Genomic DNA, 16,199 nt, shown 5'->3' with positions numbered 1-16,199 from the left:
GAAAAAGGAACTGCGTCACCAGATGAATTTTGTGTGTCCTGTTCCAAATTTCAGTTTAATTGAAATCAGGTGATTAAGGACCAAGTCAATACGTGAATTTAAGGTACAGGTTAGTCATTATCTAATTGAACAGTGGGATAAACTTCAGGGGCTGAAAGAACAGCTTTTTTTACAGTGTTCTTACCTACCACAGACAGCTAATGTAAAATCATTTTGCAGTGCTGTTCCAAGACAAATTTCTATTGCTTCAGGTGTGGTCTAGTCATTCCTTGAAAAACCTACGTTCAAGTGCTTTAGATATATATTTAAATATTCCAGTTCTATATTCTTGCATTGTTCTAGCTTTTAATTAATTGCTATAACTCATATTCCAGGCAATGGAAATTAAGTATTGCCCATCATTCCCAGTTCTAATGCAATGCTCCATGTAAGATGTGGTCCATTATTCTTATTCAAAAAAAAAAGCAAAGCAGAATATGATACTTTTCACCTCCCAATCACATAAGCTGTCTTCATAATTTTAGTTATCATTGAATGAATATTTGACAAGTATATATTTGATTATAGCATCCAGGCTATGAATGTGGATTAAAAACACAAGAAATTCCAAGCGCCAACTCCAGAGGGATTTAATTCAGATGTATTCAGTCACATGTGTACATTCTCATTCTATTTTTGACTCGCTTTCATCCATTACTGGGTTCGACACTAGAGTTTTTTTTAGCTTTTGGTTTAAAAAATGCAATATGCCATGAAGCTTTGTCAGAAAACATTTTGATCGTCCATAAAAATTGTTTCATTATTTACTCATATCTGTAGTCATCAAAAGGTCAGTAAAATACTATCTAGTCAGATTTCTTTGAAATCTAGATCTATAAAAGCCATTTCCAATTATCCTGTAAAATAAGTTTTTATTTGTATAATTATTCTTTTATAGAATGCTGACATGGCAAAATAATTATTTACTGTCCTTCCCCAATTCCTCTACTGAGGAAGGAATTAGGAGACAAGCACTTTAATTTTGACTTTGTATTAGGTTCTATAAATTTACAGTGCCTTTTTTGGTGCCATAGTACTTCACCAGTAATTGGGTAAGTCAGAATTGTATTGTTCGTAATGAAGACAGTTCTTCCCTCATTCTTTACACAAAGACTCAACAGCTTGCCTCGTGATTCACAAATCTTCCTTGTTTATCCTTCATCATCCTGCAATATATGTGTTACATGACTGATGGGGTTCAAATTATTTTCATTTTTCAAACAATTTCATAATTGCTCTTTTTAGGTTATTAGAGGAGCTACAAATTTAAAGTAAATTTTTGACATGCGATGATCAGTATGAAAGCCAACACTGTGCCATTCTGGTTGTTATTTGAAGGTGATGAGCCACACTGCAGGCTTTGTGATTAAGGTGATTTCACTGTTCTGTTGTGTAGAGAGGATAAAAATTTTGAACCAGCAATGATGAAGAAATAATGACATAATTTTACATCATAGTTTTGTGCATCTTTGAGAGGAACATGGAAGTAGTAGAATTTTCCTGTCCCTAATACTTCAGTCATCCCAGGAGAACAAAATTGTATATTTAAGTGCCAAAGAACTCATGGCAATTTTCCATAATTTACTTCATCATTAGAGTACATCAATTGTGGAGGGATGGATATTTATGTTAGTGGATGAAGTCACAAAAAGGCTAGGCATATTGCTGTGTCTGCGATGATGTTGCTGAAACACCCATCTAAACAAGCAGCTGTTATGCAAAGATTCCTTGAAGACAGTGAAAGCATATGGTGGCAATATGAAGCTGATAGGATGAAAGAGCTACAATTAGCAGGTTAATATTTATGCATTTCTTAGGAACACAGAGTATTCCAGTTAATTGCGACACATTGGGACCAATAGATTCTGGCCCAATTAGCGAAAGTTTCATGGAAATAGTTCAAAAGGTATAAAAAAAGACATACTGTGGAACAAATTATATATTTAAATGAAATACAGAACAAATTAGAATGCTGCCAATACTACCACAATACTATAAAACTGCGTTAGATCCTAATGTTATTGGCAGAGGAACTTATCTAGTGTACGCTGCCATGTTCTTTTGATTGACTGTAATGAACAAAATCAGTACAGACACTTAGTGCAGATAATGGACTTCCTTCATGCAATGCTTTTGGCGGTTACATACTCCAATTCTTTCTTTTCATTTTAACATTTAAAATGATTGCCAATACCTTTAAATTCTTCATAGTTTCTAACTTGTTGGAGTAGTGAAATAGTTTTATTTTCACTCCCAGTTGTTTCTGGCATTTCTAAGCCCAAATACTTGAAATCACAGTGAGCAAAACAGTTACGGATTGTCTTGGTACTTATTTCTCACCAAGTATCAGTGACAAAAATCATTGTATTTTAAATACACACTCAACTGACACTATTTAGAAACTATTTGCACTAAGCAGTATCTAATGGTCACACAAGTACATGTGGCTAACACCAGTTAAAAACTATTTGGCAACAATCTACTGCCCCAATTAGGCAGCATAAGGTCCTGAATAAACAACTGGAATCCTGGCTATTTTCATGATTAGTTTTTTGTTCTTTAAGAGTTGTCCCAAGTAAGTACCTGCCTCACTTAACCGATGGCCCAATTAAACAGAATCCATTGTACTTACAAATAATGCATAGATGTCTACAATGTAGCTAACTTGACATGCACAGCTAATTGTACAGAACAGTGAAATATTGTTAATAGCCATAGCTATTTAAACTGAGTGAATGAACCAATCCGTACTAGTGGGAACATCTGCTGTTGTAGCAACTCGTTCTAATTATAGTTTATTGTTTTCAGTATTTAGCATATACAGGTCCTCCCCAGGTTATGAATGCCCAACATGAACAATTTGTACATATAAATAAGCATTTGGGAGGACAGTAGAATGAATCTACCAGTAGCTGCCATGTATCAAGCAGCCTCTGCTGAGTGGGAATGATGTAATTCTATGTGCCTTTTCTCCCCCTCCCCGCTCTCCCCAGAGCCGCAACAGTTTGGGCTTGGGTTGAGCTGAGGGGAGGTTGGAGTGCTGAGCAGACTCCCATGCATTCTCATCCTCACAACTCCTGCTCACTCACTGAGTCAGCGAGGCCAGCTGGTGGCCGCTCTACCTATGCCTACTGGTTCTCTCATCGCAGAGATTGCAAGCTTGTAGTTCGATCTTGCACATTCACCAGGCAGTCATATGAAAAACACACAAATATAAACACAGGAGAATAGGAACAGGAATATGTCACTTGACCCCTCAATCCTGCCTTGGCATTCAATATGATTATGGCTGATGTATGCTAGTCTCCATACCCCTTCTGTGCCAGCTCCCCATGAATATTTGAAAGCATGAGAAATTAAGGATTATACATTTAAAGATATAGCTGACATCACCCTCAGGGCAGGGAATTCCAGAGCTTTACTACCATCTGAGCAAGGTTCCATTTACCTCAGTTTTAAATGTATGTATGGCATCCGTTAGTCTAGCAAGACCTTATTGAAACACAAGTCCTCTCCAGGGTGCAGGCCTGGGCAAGGTTGTATGGAAGACCGGCTGTTGCCCATGCAGTGAGTCTCCCCTCTCCACACCACCGATGCTGTCCAAAGGAAGGGCAAGGGCTGATACAGCTTGACACCAGTGTCATTGCAGGAGTTGCCAGAGTGAGATTGAAGACAACGTCGGACTTCCTTAGGGACTCCAGCTCCGGATTTGTCCTCAGGGTTTACTCCCGAAGCCTTTCCCATGAGTGGGTATGGCCGCAAGGCAGCGGAGGTTTGAAATCAGAGTTTTCCCTCTCTTGGGGGACTGTCTTCCCAGGCTGACAAGCTCCATCTACCCAATTTAAATGACTGGTCCTTATTTTGTGGCCATGCTCCATTGTTCGTGGCTCTCGTTCTACTGGAAATCTATCATCTACCTTATCAAGCCCCCTTAGGATCTTATATGTTTCAATAAGGTCACCCTTATTCTTCTAAACATATGAACCCTAACAGATTGGTCTCTCTTGGTAGGAGAACCAAGTTGCTCAGGAATGGTTATCTGCACTCAATGAATTAAGTGATCTGGAAGAGTAAGTTATATATTGGGCCACAATATTACAGATTGCAATTCTAGGTCTGTTGCTGCTCATAGTTACAGCACCTCATTGATAACTGGTAGATAAGGACTTAGTATTTGCTACTTCGCCTGTGGTCATATCATATGACACAATGGAGGATATTCCCTCTGATGCAGTATGTGCTGCCCACTCATAATGGGAAGATTGTTCAGTCAAGCTCAGCAAAGCTATTCATGTGCAGGTTCTCCGCTGCAAGTATAGCCTGTTGGCTATGGTCTTCAGGAATACGTTTAGTCAAATCTGGCACCAGCAAACATAATTTAGTGATGAAAATTAAAAATTGTTCATCCAAAGGAAATTTTATTCCTGCAATATCCTTGAAGTTTCCACAAAGTGATGTTCAGCATGGTAGAGAAGTGAATCTAGGTGTCAACCTAAGTCCTTCTCCACGTTTGATCAGAAGGCGATAGATTTTAATAGGAATGGGTTCAATTTTAAGGATTCCAAAGTTCTTTCTGCAGCATTTTTTTTTAAAGTGAGATGCCCAGAGACAATAACCCAAGAACGTAAAAAAAAAATTGACAGTTGGTTATAATTCTCTGAACATAATCTGTTAGACTACTCATCGACTTATCTGAGGAACCATGTTCCCACCTTTGGTGTCAGTCCCAGATATGACTGACTGCCTTCATTGAATTCTGAATTGATAACCATGCTGCAATCAATCAGAGCACATTTTTGTTATTCTTTGCTGGGTTTGACACAGTCATTGAAGTCATACAGTATCTAGGACAAACTAGGTAAGTGCAATAACTTTCCTTTCTTAACAGACAAAGGAAATGGTTCTTAAACTAAAATAAGTTTCTTTTAAATTGTTTTTCTTATATATACACATGCAGTGGCCACTTTATTAGGTACCTCATGTACCTAACAGAGTATATTTTCATAATCTTTTGATGCTGTAGCCCATCCACTTCAAGGTTCAATTTGTCATGCATTCAGAGATGCTCTTCTGTACACCCCTTTTGTAACACGGTGTGTTTTGAGTTACTGTCACCTTCTTGTCAGCTTGAACCAGTTTGGCCATTCTCCTCTGACCTTTCTTATTAATAAGGAGTTTTTGTCCATAGAATTTCTGCTCACCGGATGTATTTTTTTGTTTTTGGAAACATTCTCTGTAAACTCTACCACCAAGGATCATTCCACAGTCAAAATCACTTAGATTACATTTCTTCCCCATTCTGAAGTTTGGTCTGAACAATAAATGAACCACCTGACCATGTCTGAATGTTTTTACATATTCAGTTGCTGCTACGTGATTCGCCGATAAAATATTTGCATTAATGAGCACCTAATAAAGTGGTACCTGAATAATAACATTTCAAGCTACAAAGCATTGTTTATTTTTCACTTCCTAAACCCATCCAAGTAAATATGGAGTTAAAGCTAAACTTAGTAACAGTAACCATGAACAACTGGATTGTTAAAAATAAAACAACCCACCAAATAGCTAACTATTTAAGCCACCTTGGTTCCCAAAATTAGGAACGGACAGTAAATACCAAGGAATAAATAAATTAAAAATGTCTAATCTCAACCTTCACCAGTTTGAGAATCATATGGCAGAATGTTAGTGGAAGCGTTGGTTAACTATAGCAATAATCTTCCATTAATTAGTTTACTTTTAGCATTATATAAGATCAGGGAATCTATAGAGACAAAGCCTTTAAGAGTCATTGATCCAAATGTGGCTTTTCTTCCTAGGCAGGCCATAGTTAATAGATTCTATGTCTCAAACTGTTGGGAGACTAACCCAAACATTTTTGATCAGAATTTTATATTCTATTTGAATGAATTAATGCTACATGGGCATTCATTAGCTTTTTTAATTAAGTGTAATGAAAAGACTAAATAAACATACTAAAGTAACTTCTTTTCCAGATTAGCTTTGACTTTATTGTAGACCTAACCCTAAAGCCTACTCTTCAAAGATTAGGTCCTTTTCTATAGATCCACTCTCCTAGGCAAGATTAAACACTTTATCACGGTGACTGATGCACTAATCACAACAGCATTGAATTTTACAACCTTTCACTATATTAGTAAGGCTCTTTAGATACAATTTCTGATAGTTCATTGAGTTTGTCTCCTCTTCTTTCTAAGGTTTTTATACTTTTCCCCCCTTATATCCTATTGACACCACTGAATAGCTAACTTTTAATTGGATTGTATCATTGGATGAACATTCAACTTGCCTTTTCAGTTTACTTTATTACTCAATGTTTCCCATTCCAAAACCATCACTCAAATTTCACCAGAATTTCTTCACATCTGCTGTAACTCGAATGTGAATAGATTTCTGTTCAATATAAGAAATAAAAGCAGAAGTAAGAAATTCAGCCCCCCTGTATTTGCATCACCATTCATTAAGACCATTTAATTACTGATTGTTTAGCACAGTGGGACTTTTCTGCACTTACCTCATATTACTCAATCCTCAATTTCTAAAAATCTGTCAGTCTCATATTTTAAATATAATCAGTGACAGAGCTTCTAATGACATCTTAAGTATTCCAAAAGGATTCTTCACTTTTGGAGTGAAGAAATTTCTTCTTATTCTTTCCTTTATTTTGAGATTGCAACCCATTTTTAGTTACTCCAGCTGGAGGAAGTATCCATTTTGCATCTATCTTGTCAAACTCCGTAGAAATTGTAAACATTTCAAAGAGATTACCCTTTTCTTTTTACCTCTACAGACTACATATCTAGTTTGCTTGAACTCTCCTTTTATGACAAACCTGCCAACCAAGGAATCAATGTGGTGTACAATCAGTGCACTCCCTCCATTGAAAGTAAATTCTTCCTCAGGTAAAGAGAATAGGCACATAAACAATCTTCTACATGAAGTTTCTCCATGGTCCTCTATAAATGGTACAAGAGGTGCCCTTCGTGTATCCAATTCTTCCTGCAAATAGGGTCAACATACTCTTTCCGATCCCAATTACCTGCATAACTGAAGGCGGGGCGAAGTCAAGATGGCGCTAAACGGCAACTGCTTTGCTTGCATTTCCAGAAACAGCTCTATTTCTATCTTTGATATTTCTTTTATTGCCTTTTCAAGGTTCTTTTGAAGACCCTGACCTGGAGTTAGTCTCTCACTTTGTAGGAATGGAACCTGCTCTCAGGGCCTCATGACCAGCCACTTTTTGATATCAAGGACACGGCCTGGAAGGCAAATGCACCTTCAGGGTTCCGGACTTTTGTGGCTCTGGCAATGTGCTGATTCTAGGCCGGTGCCCCTGGCTGAAGCATCGTGGGAGAACACAGAACATCAGGAGCAGCGGATCAGTTGCCGAGGGTAGTGTGATCGGAGAGCTGCGCCTTTTTGGTGCCGACTCTCTGGACGCAGAGCTCAGGAAAAGCGATGCAACAGACTTTTAACATTGTAAATCAGTGAGTTGTTTCTTATGTCTCCCCTTTCGCTGTCAAACCTCTTTTTCCCTTATTAGGGAGAGAGAGAGCCTGTGGTATGTCGAATTACCAGGTGAATGAATAGTTTTTGGGGTACTGCAAGTCAGTGTCTTTTATTGAAGCTTTGCTGCTCAGTGGAGGGTGCTGATGCTTTTCTGCTGGTGCAGGATTGGTGGGGTGGGGGGGTCATTGCTTTGCTGCTGCTTGTGCATGGGAGGGGGCAGCTGGGGGGGCTCTGACGCTCTAACGTTTTAACTGTCATTCATTCTTTGGGGCACTCCTCTGTTTCCATGGATGTTTGCGAAGAAGAAGAATTTCAGTTTGTATATTGTATACATCTCTCTGACATTAAATGTACTTATTGAAAATTATTGAAATTTTTTGCCCTACCCTTGGGAGGAACTCAGTCTGTCGGCAAACATATGTGGAGGGAAATAGACAGTCAATATTTTGGGTCCTTAGGACTGTAACAAAAAGAGGGCAGAAAGCAATATGAATGGTTGGGGGAGAGGGAAGAGCAAGAACTGCTGGATAAAAGATAGACAGGTGGCAATGACGTGTGAAGCTGGTATAGACATAGGGCTGAAGAAGAGTATAGTGGATCATCTATATAAAGGATAAGGGAATAAAGTAGATACCATTATCTACTCCACTAGTTAAATCTTCAAAGAGTTCCAATAAATGTATCAATCTTTGTTGCTTCTACGCTAACATTTACATCTTTTTTACATACATGCACAGCTATATGTTTCTGCGCTGTGGTTTCCCAACCATTGATATCTAATTAACTGGTCCAAAACTCCCATTTTATTTCCCTTCCAGGGTTACATATTCTCACAAATTTATTGAAGACCAATGCAACCACTGTTTCCATGGACAGTTCCTTTAAAAAACTTGGAAGCAGATCATTTGTTCTTATGGACCTATTGCCTTTCAGTCCCATTACTTTTGAACTCATCTTAAAATTATAACTCTGGATACTTCAAGAAATTGATTATAGATTTGAAAAAGTTAATTTATGAGACATTCTTCAGCATTTCAACACCGTCCAAACACAACAAACTAGATAACTAGATATATTACTGTATGATTATATAACATACTCTGAAACATTTATATAACATACTCTGAAACATTTCCAACGAAGCTATTCAAGTACAATGGAAAGTTGCTCAAGTATATCCTGTTCACACAATCCAGTAAATTGTGAACAAGACTTGACTAATCAGTCTACTCTAAATCATTAGCAAAGTCATGGAAGCTTATCGTCAACATTGCTATTAATGTGTACATAGAAACTAGAACCATAGGACAGGTCATTTGTCTTATCATGTTGTGTTGATCTTCATGACAACTTATTGTGAATGCCCTCCTCCTGTGTACCATCCATATCCCTCCATTCCTTTCATATTCATGAGTCTGTCTGCAAGCCCCTTAAATTCCACCAAACTGCCTGCTTCCACTACCACCCCAGTAACCCATTCCAAACATCTATCATTCTCTGCGTAAAAACTTGCCCCTCCTGTCATTACTAAACTTTCCCATTCTATCCTTAAAAGCTTGTCCTCTGGTGCTTGACCTACCCTATGGGAAGGATCTTAGCTGTCCACCTTAGCTATGCCTCTCATGATTTAAAAAAACCTATTAGTTCTCCCCTCAATCTCTAATGCTCTAGGGGACGGGTGTGCTAGATGGCATGCACAAAAATGTTGTTGACTCGTGCCATGCATTGCTGCCCCTTGATTCAAAAAGATAAACAACAATTATCTCAATAATTTTTTTTACAACCTGAGAGCACAGAGATGTTTTCACAGGAAATATTACGAGCTGGTTTGGCAACGGCTAAATGGTTGTAAAAACACATGTCATTAGATGATACATACATTTTGAAATCCTTAAAGACCTGGTGTACACATCAGTTTTTGGATAGTAAATGGTTTAGCCAGTTTTTCACTGGCTTTGTTCTGCTCTTATTTTTACTTCCGTCCTTTGTAAGTGAAATCTGGGTATTCAGTTATAAGAGCCATAATTATTGTTACTAATTTATTAATCAATGATCATCTCTGCTCAAAATTACCATGGCTTGCAGGAGAAATTTTAAGGCTATCACCAATTTGGATACATGCTCTCAAAATGGTTCACCATCCCCACTCTAGGAAAAACAACCCAAGACTGACCAATCATTTCTTATCACTCATATCCTCTAATCTAGGCAGTATCCTGGTAAGTGCCTTCCATGTTCTCTCCACATCCTTCCTATAAAGAAGTGACCAGAAATGTGCACAATACTCCAAGTGCAGCCTGACTAAACTTTTATATATCTGTGGCATAACTTCCTTACTCTTCTATTCAAAACCCCTTACGATGAAGGCAATCAAGCTATATATCTCTTTACCACCTTATCCACTACTGTAGTCACTTTCCGTGAACTATGGACTTGGATCCCAAGATCCCTCTCTACCTCAGCATTATTAGGGGGTCTTCCACTGATCATACAAATTACCCTTTCTTTTGACCTCCCAAATTGTAAAATTTCACATCTGGCCAGATAAAACTCCATTTGCCACTTCACTCTTTGATAGACCTTTACAATCTTGGTTCATCTGCAAACTAGCTAATGCATCTATCTGCATTTTCATCTAAATCATTGATATATGTCACAACAAAGGTTCCAGCAAGGATTCTTGCAGAACACAGGTCATGGGCCTCCAGCCAGAATAACAGCCTTCCAATCTAATCTTTGTCATCTAAGCACAAGCCAGTTCTGAATTCACACTTTATTTACTGAGTCAATGTATCATGAGGAACTTTTTCATATACCTCACTAAAGTCCATGTAGGTAGTGTTCACCTCATCAAGCTCCTTTGTCACCTCCTCAAAAACTCAATCAAGTTTGTAAGGTATGACTCACTTTGCACAGTCCCCAAGCAGACCATGCCTGTCCAAATTCATATGAATCCAATCCTCAGTATTCTCTCCAATAGCTTCCCCACTTCTGATGTGAGTCTCACTGGCCGATAATTATCCTTACTCTATTGAACAAAGGCATACATTTGCCACTCTCCAGTCCTCTGGGACCTTTCCTGTTGCGAGCCAGCGAGGACACAAAGATCTTTGTCAAAGTCTCAGCAATCTCCTCAATTGTTTCTTTTAAATGTTGTTGAATATATACCATCGAGCCCAGGAGACACCTAGCTTAATGTTTTACTGAAGACTCAACACTATCTCTGCATTAATGCCCCAGCATATTAGCATTTCCCATTCTACCTTCACTATCCTCCAGTTCCTTTTCCTCAGTAAATAGCAACAGAAAGTTCTCCTTTAGTACCTCAGCCATTTTCTCTGACTTCAGGCACAAATTCCCTCTTTTATCCACGAGTGAACCTAACTTCATCTTACTAACTCTCTTTTTCTTAATAAAAGTACACAATGCATTGGGATTCTCTTTGATCTTGCTCACCAAGGACATTTGATGGCTCTTTTGCCTTCTTAATTACCTGCTTGAGCACTTTCTTGCTATCTTTATATTCTAAAAGAACCCTGTCTGATCTTAGCTTTATAAACATTATTAATGCTTCTTTTCCTTCATAACTAAATTTAGGACCTCTCAGGTCAACCAAGGTTTCCTTACCTTATCATTCTTCTCCTCACTCCTTCCCGGTGATCCTGAACTCTCATCAGCAGCTCTTTAAACAACTGCCACAAATCCAACAGCAACTGCTCCCACTCAATGTCCCTTAGCTCCTGTCTTACCCTGTAACACTGGATAGCAAACTTTTTCAAAAGCGTTGCTTCCTCAGAAACATTTTTGTGTATGATAGACCGCTTGAAGCTCAACACAAATATAATGTCAGACTACTTTTATCACTTAGGAATTTGGAGAAACAAGAAATTAACTTTTTTTGAATATAATGCATTTAATTACATAATGGTGTTGATGCTTTGCAATAGTTCAACCAAACTAAAAATGTCTTGTTGATGATTTTCATTTGTACTCAGTGTCTGAGGGTTCACATTTAAGTGTCCAACAAGAATCAACCAGCTCTGATGGATTCCAGTTGCCCTGATACTGTTTCTTCTTGACCACAATGTTCTGATGAAAGCTTTCAACATGCTCGTCACTGACAGCGCCAAGATTTGCAGGGATCAAGTCTGAATGGGAATGCAGAAAATGAAGCTTTAGAGACATGTTGCACTTCATGGTTTTGTCTGTTTAAAGCATGTTGTCAACCAGCTGCACGTAGATTGGCGCTCTGTAGTTGCCAAGAAAATTTTCAACATCCTTGAATGCTTTCCATGTAATTTTCTCCAATCGCATTAGAAGGTCTTTGAATTGCCTGTCCTTGATGACCTGTTTGATTGTGGACCAACAAAAATGCCTTCCTTAATCTTGGCATCAGTTATTATATCGTGAATTATGAATTGAATTAACAATTTTTTTTAAATGGTGCATGATAGGGAAGTTTCATGGTGATTTTCATGGTCAGCAGCCCTAAATCCATAGGATACACCCAAAAGTATTCATGAAGCAAAGTCTTTGTCGTCCAACAATGAGTTGTGGTCACTATTCCCAAAATGTTCATCCACTATTGGGTTTTTTCGCCTGACATGCCTCTTTCCCAAAACCAGTTCCAGTATGATTCCTCCTCTAGTTGGTCTCTCCACATATTGTTTCAAGATGCATTGAAGAAATCACACTCCAGTTAAGCCTCTGATATTAAGGAAATATCAATCAATACAGCGGAAGTTAAAATTCCCCACTATGACACTAATAAATTGATGCTGATGTAAGTTTGGATATTATCAAAACCAGTCAGTTTTAGACCTCATCAACCCTTGCTACAAGCTTGGATGAAAAACTCCAGAGGTGCATAAACATTGATTGCCCTTGACATCCAGGCAGCATTTGATTTAGGGTGTCATCAAGACACCCAGGTAAAGCGGAAGTCAGTGGACATCCAGGGGCAATCACTGGCTGGATTCACCTCATACAATGATGATAACTGTGAATAAAGGAAGTCAATAATTCTATTTATAACTCATCACTGCAGGAGTTTCTTAGCCATTTTCCCAGATCCAACCAACTTTAATTGTTTCACCAATAACCTTCCTTCCATCATAACATTGGAAGCAGGGATGTTTGTAGATAATTGCAAATGTTCAATCCTCTATGCAGCTGCTCAGGACATAAATTTGCATTTAGATATAGACTAATGTTGGGCAAGTGAAACCTTTCGATATTGCAACTATATGCCATTGGTACGCAATTGCATCATCATTGCCAAGTCACTTATCGTGAGATCAACAGCCTGATTACAAATGACCAAAATAATAAACCTACCCAGCCACTTAGCACAAACAAGTCTTGGTATTCTGCAGTAAGTGATTCACCTCAAAGCCTTTCCATCATCTATATGGCATATCAGACAAATGACCATACTGTTTTAGATGGATGTATTTCTAACAATCTGATAAAGGTTCACTCCATGCAGGACAAAACAGTCTGTGGTGTCGCTTCTACCACCATAAATGCACTGTATATTCCCTTACCAGGGCTGCATTGTACTGCATTAAAAAGTATACTTTTGCGTTCCAAGACTGCTCCCAAACTATTGACATCTACCATTACAAGGGTTAAGGGCAGCAAGCAAACAGAAGCACTACATCTGCAGGTGGACTTCTGAACTGCACACCACCCTCACCTTGCGCTATATTGCCAATCGTCTTCATCCAGCCTCACTCCTCAGATTTCCCTCCGCATTGTGAGAGGACCTTTATCAGAAAGATTGTAGAGGTTCAACAGTGCGGCTGGCCATCACTTTCTGAAGCAAAATTAGGAGAGGAAAATAGATGCTGGCCTTGCCAGCAGTGTCTAGATTCTGAATTAATTAGTGTACTAAGAAAGCATCAATATTTTGGATAGTAATTACACAGAAGTCCTGACTCTGAAATAATTTTAATGCCTGTGGCCTTTAGGTTTCACACATAATAATACTTTACAGCTCTATCTGATATTCTAAGTATTTTTATATATAATGCCTCCCTTTTTAAGAGGTGCCGCTTGCACTGTGTTCCAAGTTACATAATGGTATACTAATTGGTATACTAATGGAGTGTTAAAACCACACATTAGCTGGTATTAATCTGTTGTGAAGAGAAAGTAATGGTTAGATTCAGCAGTCCTAGAGTGCAAAATCGACTTGCTATAAATAGGTTCTTCCTGAGACAAGTTAGAATTTTCTCTATGAGAAATATTTTCTTATTGGAAACTGATTCCTCCCTCCAAGCTTTAAAATACAAGCATGAAATTATATAAATATTTTGTAATTGCTTCCACTAATATTGCCATCATATACAAGGTAATTCCCCAACAGGACTATGTGTATGTTATTGCCATATTTATACCAACTTTCCTAAGTGTCCACCTTGGTAGTGTGGTTTGCGACAGAATGGCTTTCTAAACAAACGACAGACTTCTGTTTCATTTCGTTTCTGGAAAGGGGTTATGTGAGATGGCTTTTAAGAAAAAAAAAACCCTCTGTTAGGTCGATGTACCCGCCAACGCACAAAATGAACTGTCGTGAATACACAGAGTGCAATATCGCGAATGTACAATAAATCTGAACGGTAATTGATTTTCCACATTAAGTTTTGAACACCCACTACTTCGGGGTTAGCCTTAAAGATCCACAGGGACAATTTCGTAAATATCCACAGTAAGTGGAAAACTATCGACGATGACAAACCACATGACATTTTTAATTATTAAAACACATGAGCAAGCTATGGAACACCAAATTTGTGAGAGATGATTACAGTTTGGTGAAATAATTTCTGGATTATAATTTAGCCCACGTTGCATCTGTCCTTGGTGCTGACACTACTTTTCTATTGCAGGTGGCGGGGCGAAAACTCACAATCCAAGCGACACAACTGAACTTTCCCTGGACTTTTCCAGCTGTTATATTCATTAAACAAAGACCATTATGACAGCATCATAAATTAACCACCTGTATTCAAAGTTTATTTTAAAATGCTCGAAATACGCGATTCAAGGCCAAAACTACAATAGTTGTGCCGAGCAAAAAAAATCGCAGTTTGAAACAAAGTATTTCACAACAGTCGTGAAAGCATTTAAAATGCTTCGCAGTCACAACATATCACTAATCGCTTTAAAAGCATTGGTTAATGAAAGCGGAGCCATCAGTATACGAATCCAAAAGAGTTTATAAAGTCCAAAAGAACAAAACGCGCCTTCAGGTCAACAAAATAACACAATCCTAGCCGCAATCTCGCTGTTTCCTGTGCCCCATTTCGGCTCATTTGTAAGAACTTGAATTCTGTCCTGTCTGATCAGTCTCTACAGTAGCACCCGAATGAAAGCTTAAGGTAATGCAGGAGGCTCAGTTGGTGCTCCCGTCTACAAGACCAGGTTTCACGACTGAGGACATCGAATTATCCAAATTCTTTCCAAAAAGTATATGTAGTTTAAGGTTAAATTTAATAAACTTGATGTACACACAGCAAGATGTTACCTCCAACTCCTCTATAGACCCTATAATTAAGAGATTTTTGTCTTAACGACGCCCTTTCACATTTCCTTTAAAGAAAAACCGGGTTAACCTGGAATGAGAGATAGCCCATCACATCAGTTCTGATGAAAGAGGACCAAAAGAGAATGACCGAAATACTGAAACCCATTTCCAAATGCAGATTACTTCATTCTGATCAGCCAGGTAGCAGGAACCTCTGTACGTCGCTAACCGTCTCTCGCCAGTGCCTGCCCTAACTCCAGTTCCATTCTTACACCGTTAAAACTCTTCGTATTGATGAAGAAAAACTTACGTGTCCCATCAAACCGTGTTGCTATGGTATCCAAGAAGGTGTTTTGTGGCGCTAATAATCCTTTCATAACAGGCATTTTCCCGAAGCTGTGTGAAATTCCCCATCAAAGTTCTGCGGCAGTATTGAATGCCCGGAGCGAGTCAGAGATGGACGGGGGGAAAGCCCAACTCCGACTTGCAGAAAGAGCCTTCCATTCGCAGTGAGAGAGGGAGCGGGAGAGCCGGGGTTGAGGAGGAGACGTGGGGGGTGGGGGGCAGCGCCTTCCAGTCACGTTGACGCATACAAGAGCTGAAGGTAGGAAGGGGAAGCAGCGACTTCCAGCCACCGAGCGGCAAGAGACCTGCACGGGATCGGGCGTTGCGGGGAGGGGGCAACGCGAGGGAAAGAAACAAGAAGGGATAAGATCACAATTGAGACAAATATTCCGGCAGAAAAGTAGAGGAGGACATTGAAGATAAAAGGCATATCATTTTCAAGTCTGTTCCGACATCAATAAGATTTAAGAACTTGCCCATATTTAGCAAGAAGCGAGTCATGTGAATGATCTATGTACTGGTTAATAAACTCTTGTCTAATATATGTATTTTCTCTGATCGTGCAGCACAGGAGAGTTTGGGACAACTAATTTAGTGCTCCGTGTGTATGGAGAAAACCGCAAGTGATTGTGCAGCAAAAGTTGATTCTTGCCGTAACAGCGTCGGAGACGTCCTGGGGTCATTAACCTTGTAAAGAGGTGAGAGCTCGAGCCTTCTCATTAATCATGGAAATTTGTTAATTAAACCGCGG

General features: G+C 38.9%; 1 protein-coding gene across 1 annotated transcript in view; it reads right to left on the bottom strand.

Moving 5' to 3' along the window:
• Nucleotides 1–15,595, bottom strand: part of kcnh8 (potassium voltage-gated channel, subfamily H (eag-related), member 8) — a 452,674-nt gene extending 437,079 nt beyond the window's left edge. The window contains exon 1 of the mRNA XM_073054437.1: nt 15,414–15,595. Within this exon, the coding sequence (XP_072910538.1) occupies nt 15,414–15,489 (76 nt within the window). The 5' untranslated portion in view covers nt 15,490–15,595. The remainder of the gene's footprint in view (nt 1–15,413) is intronic.
• Between the last annotated feature and the right edge of the window lie 604 nt (nt 15,596–16,199).

The sequence above is a fragment of the Hemitrygon akajei genome, chromosome 8 (genome assembly GCF_048418815.1).
Source record: "Hemitrygon akajei chromosome 8, sHemAka1.3, whole genome shotgun sequence".
Classification (NCBI taxonomy): Eukaryota; Metazoa; Chordata; class Chondrichthyes; order Myliobatiformes; family Dasyatidae; genus Hemitrygon; species Hemitrygon akajei.
The sequence above is the reverse complement of the archived record's forward strand: the minus strand, read 5'-3'. Positions and strand labels throughout refer to the sequence as shown.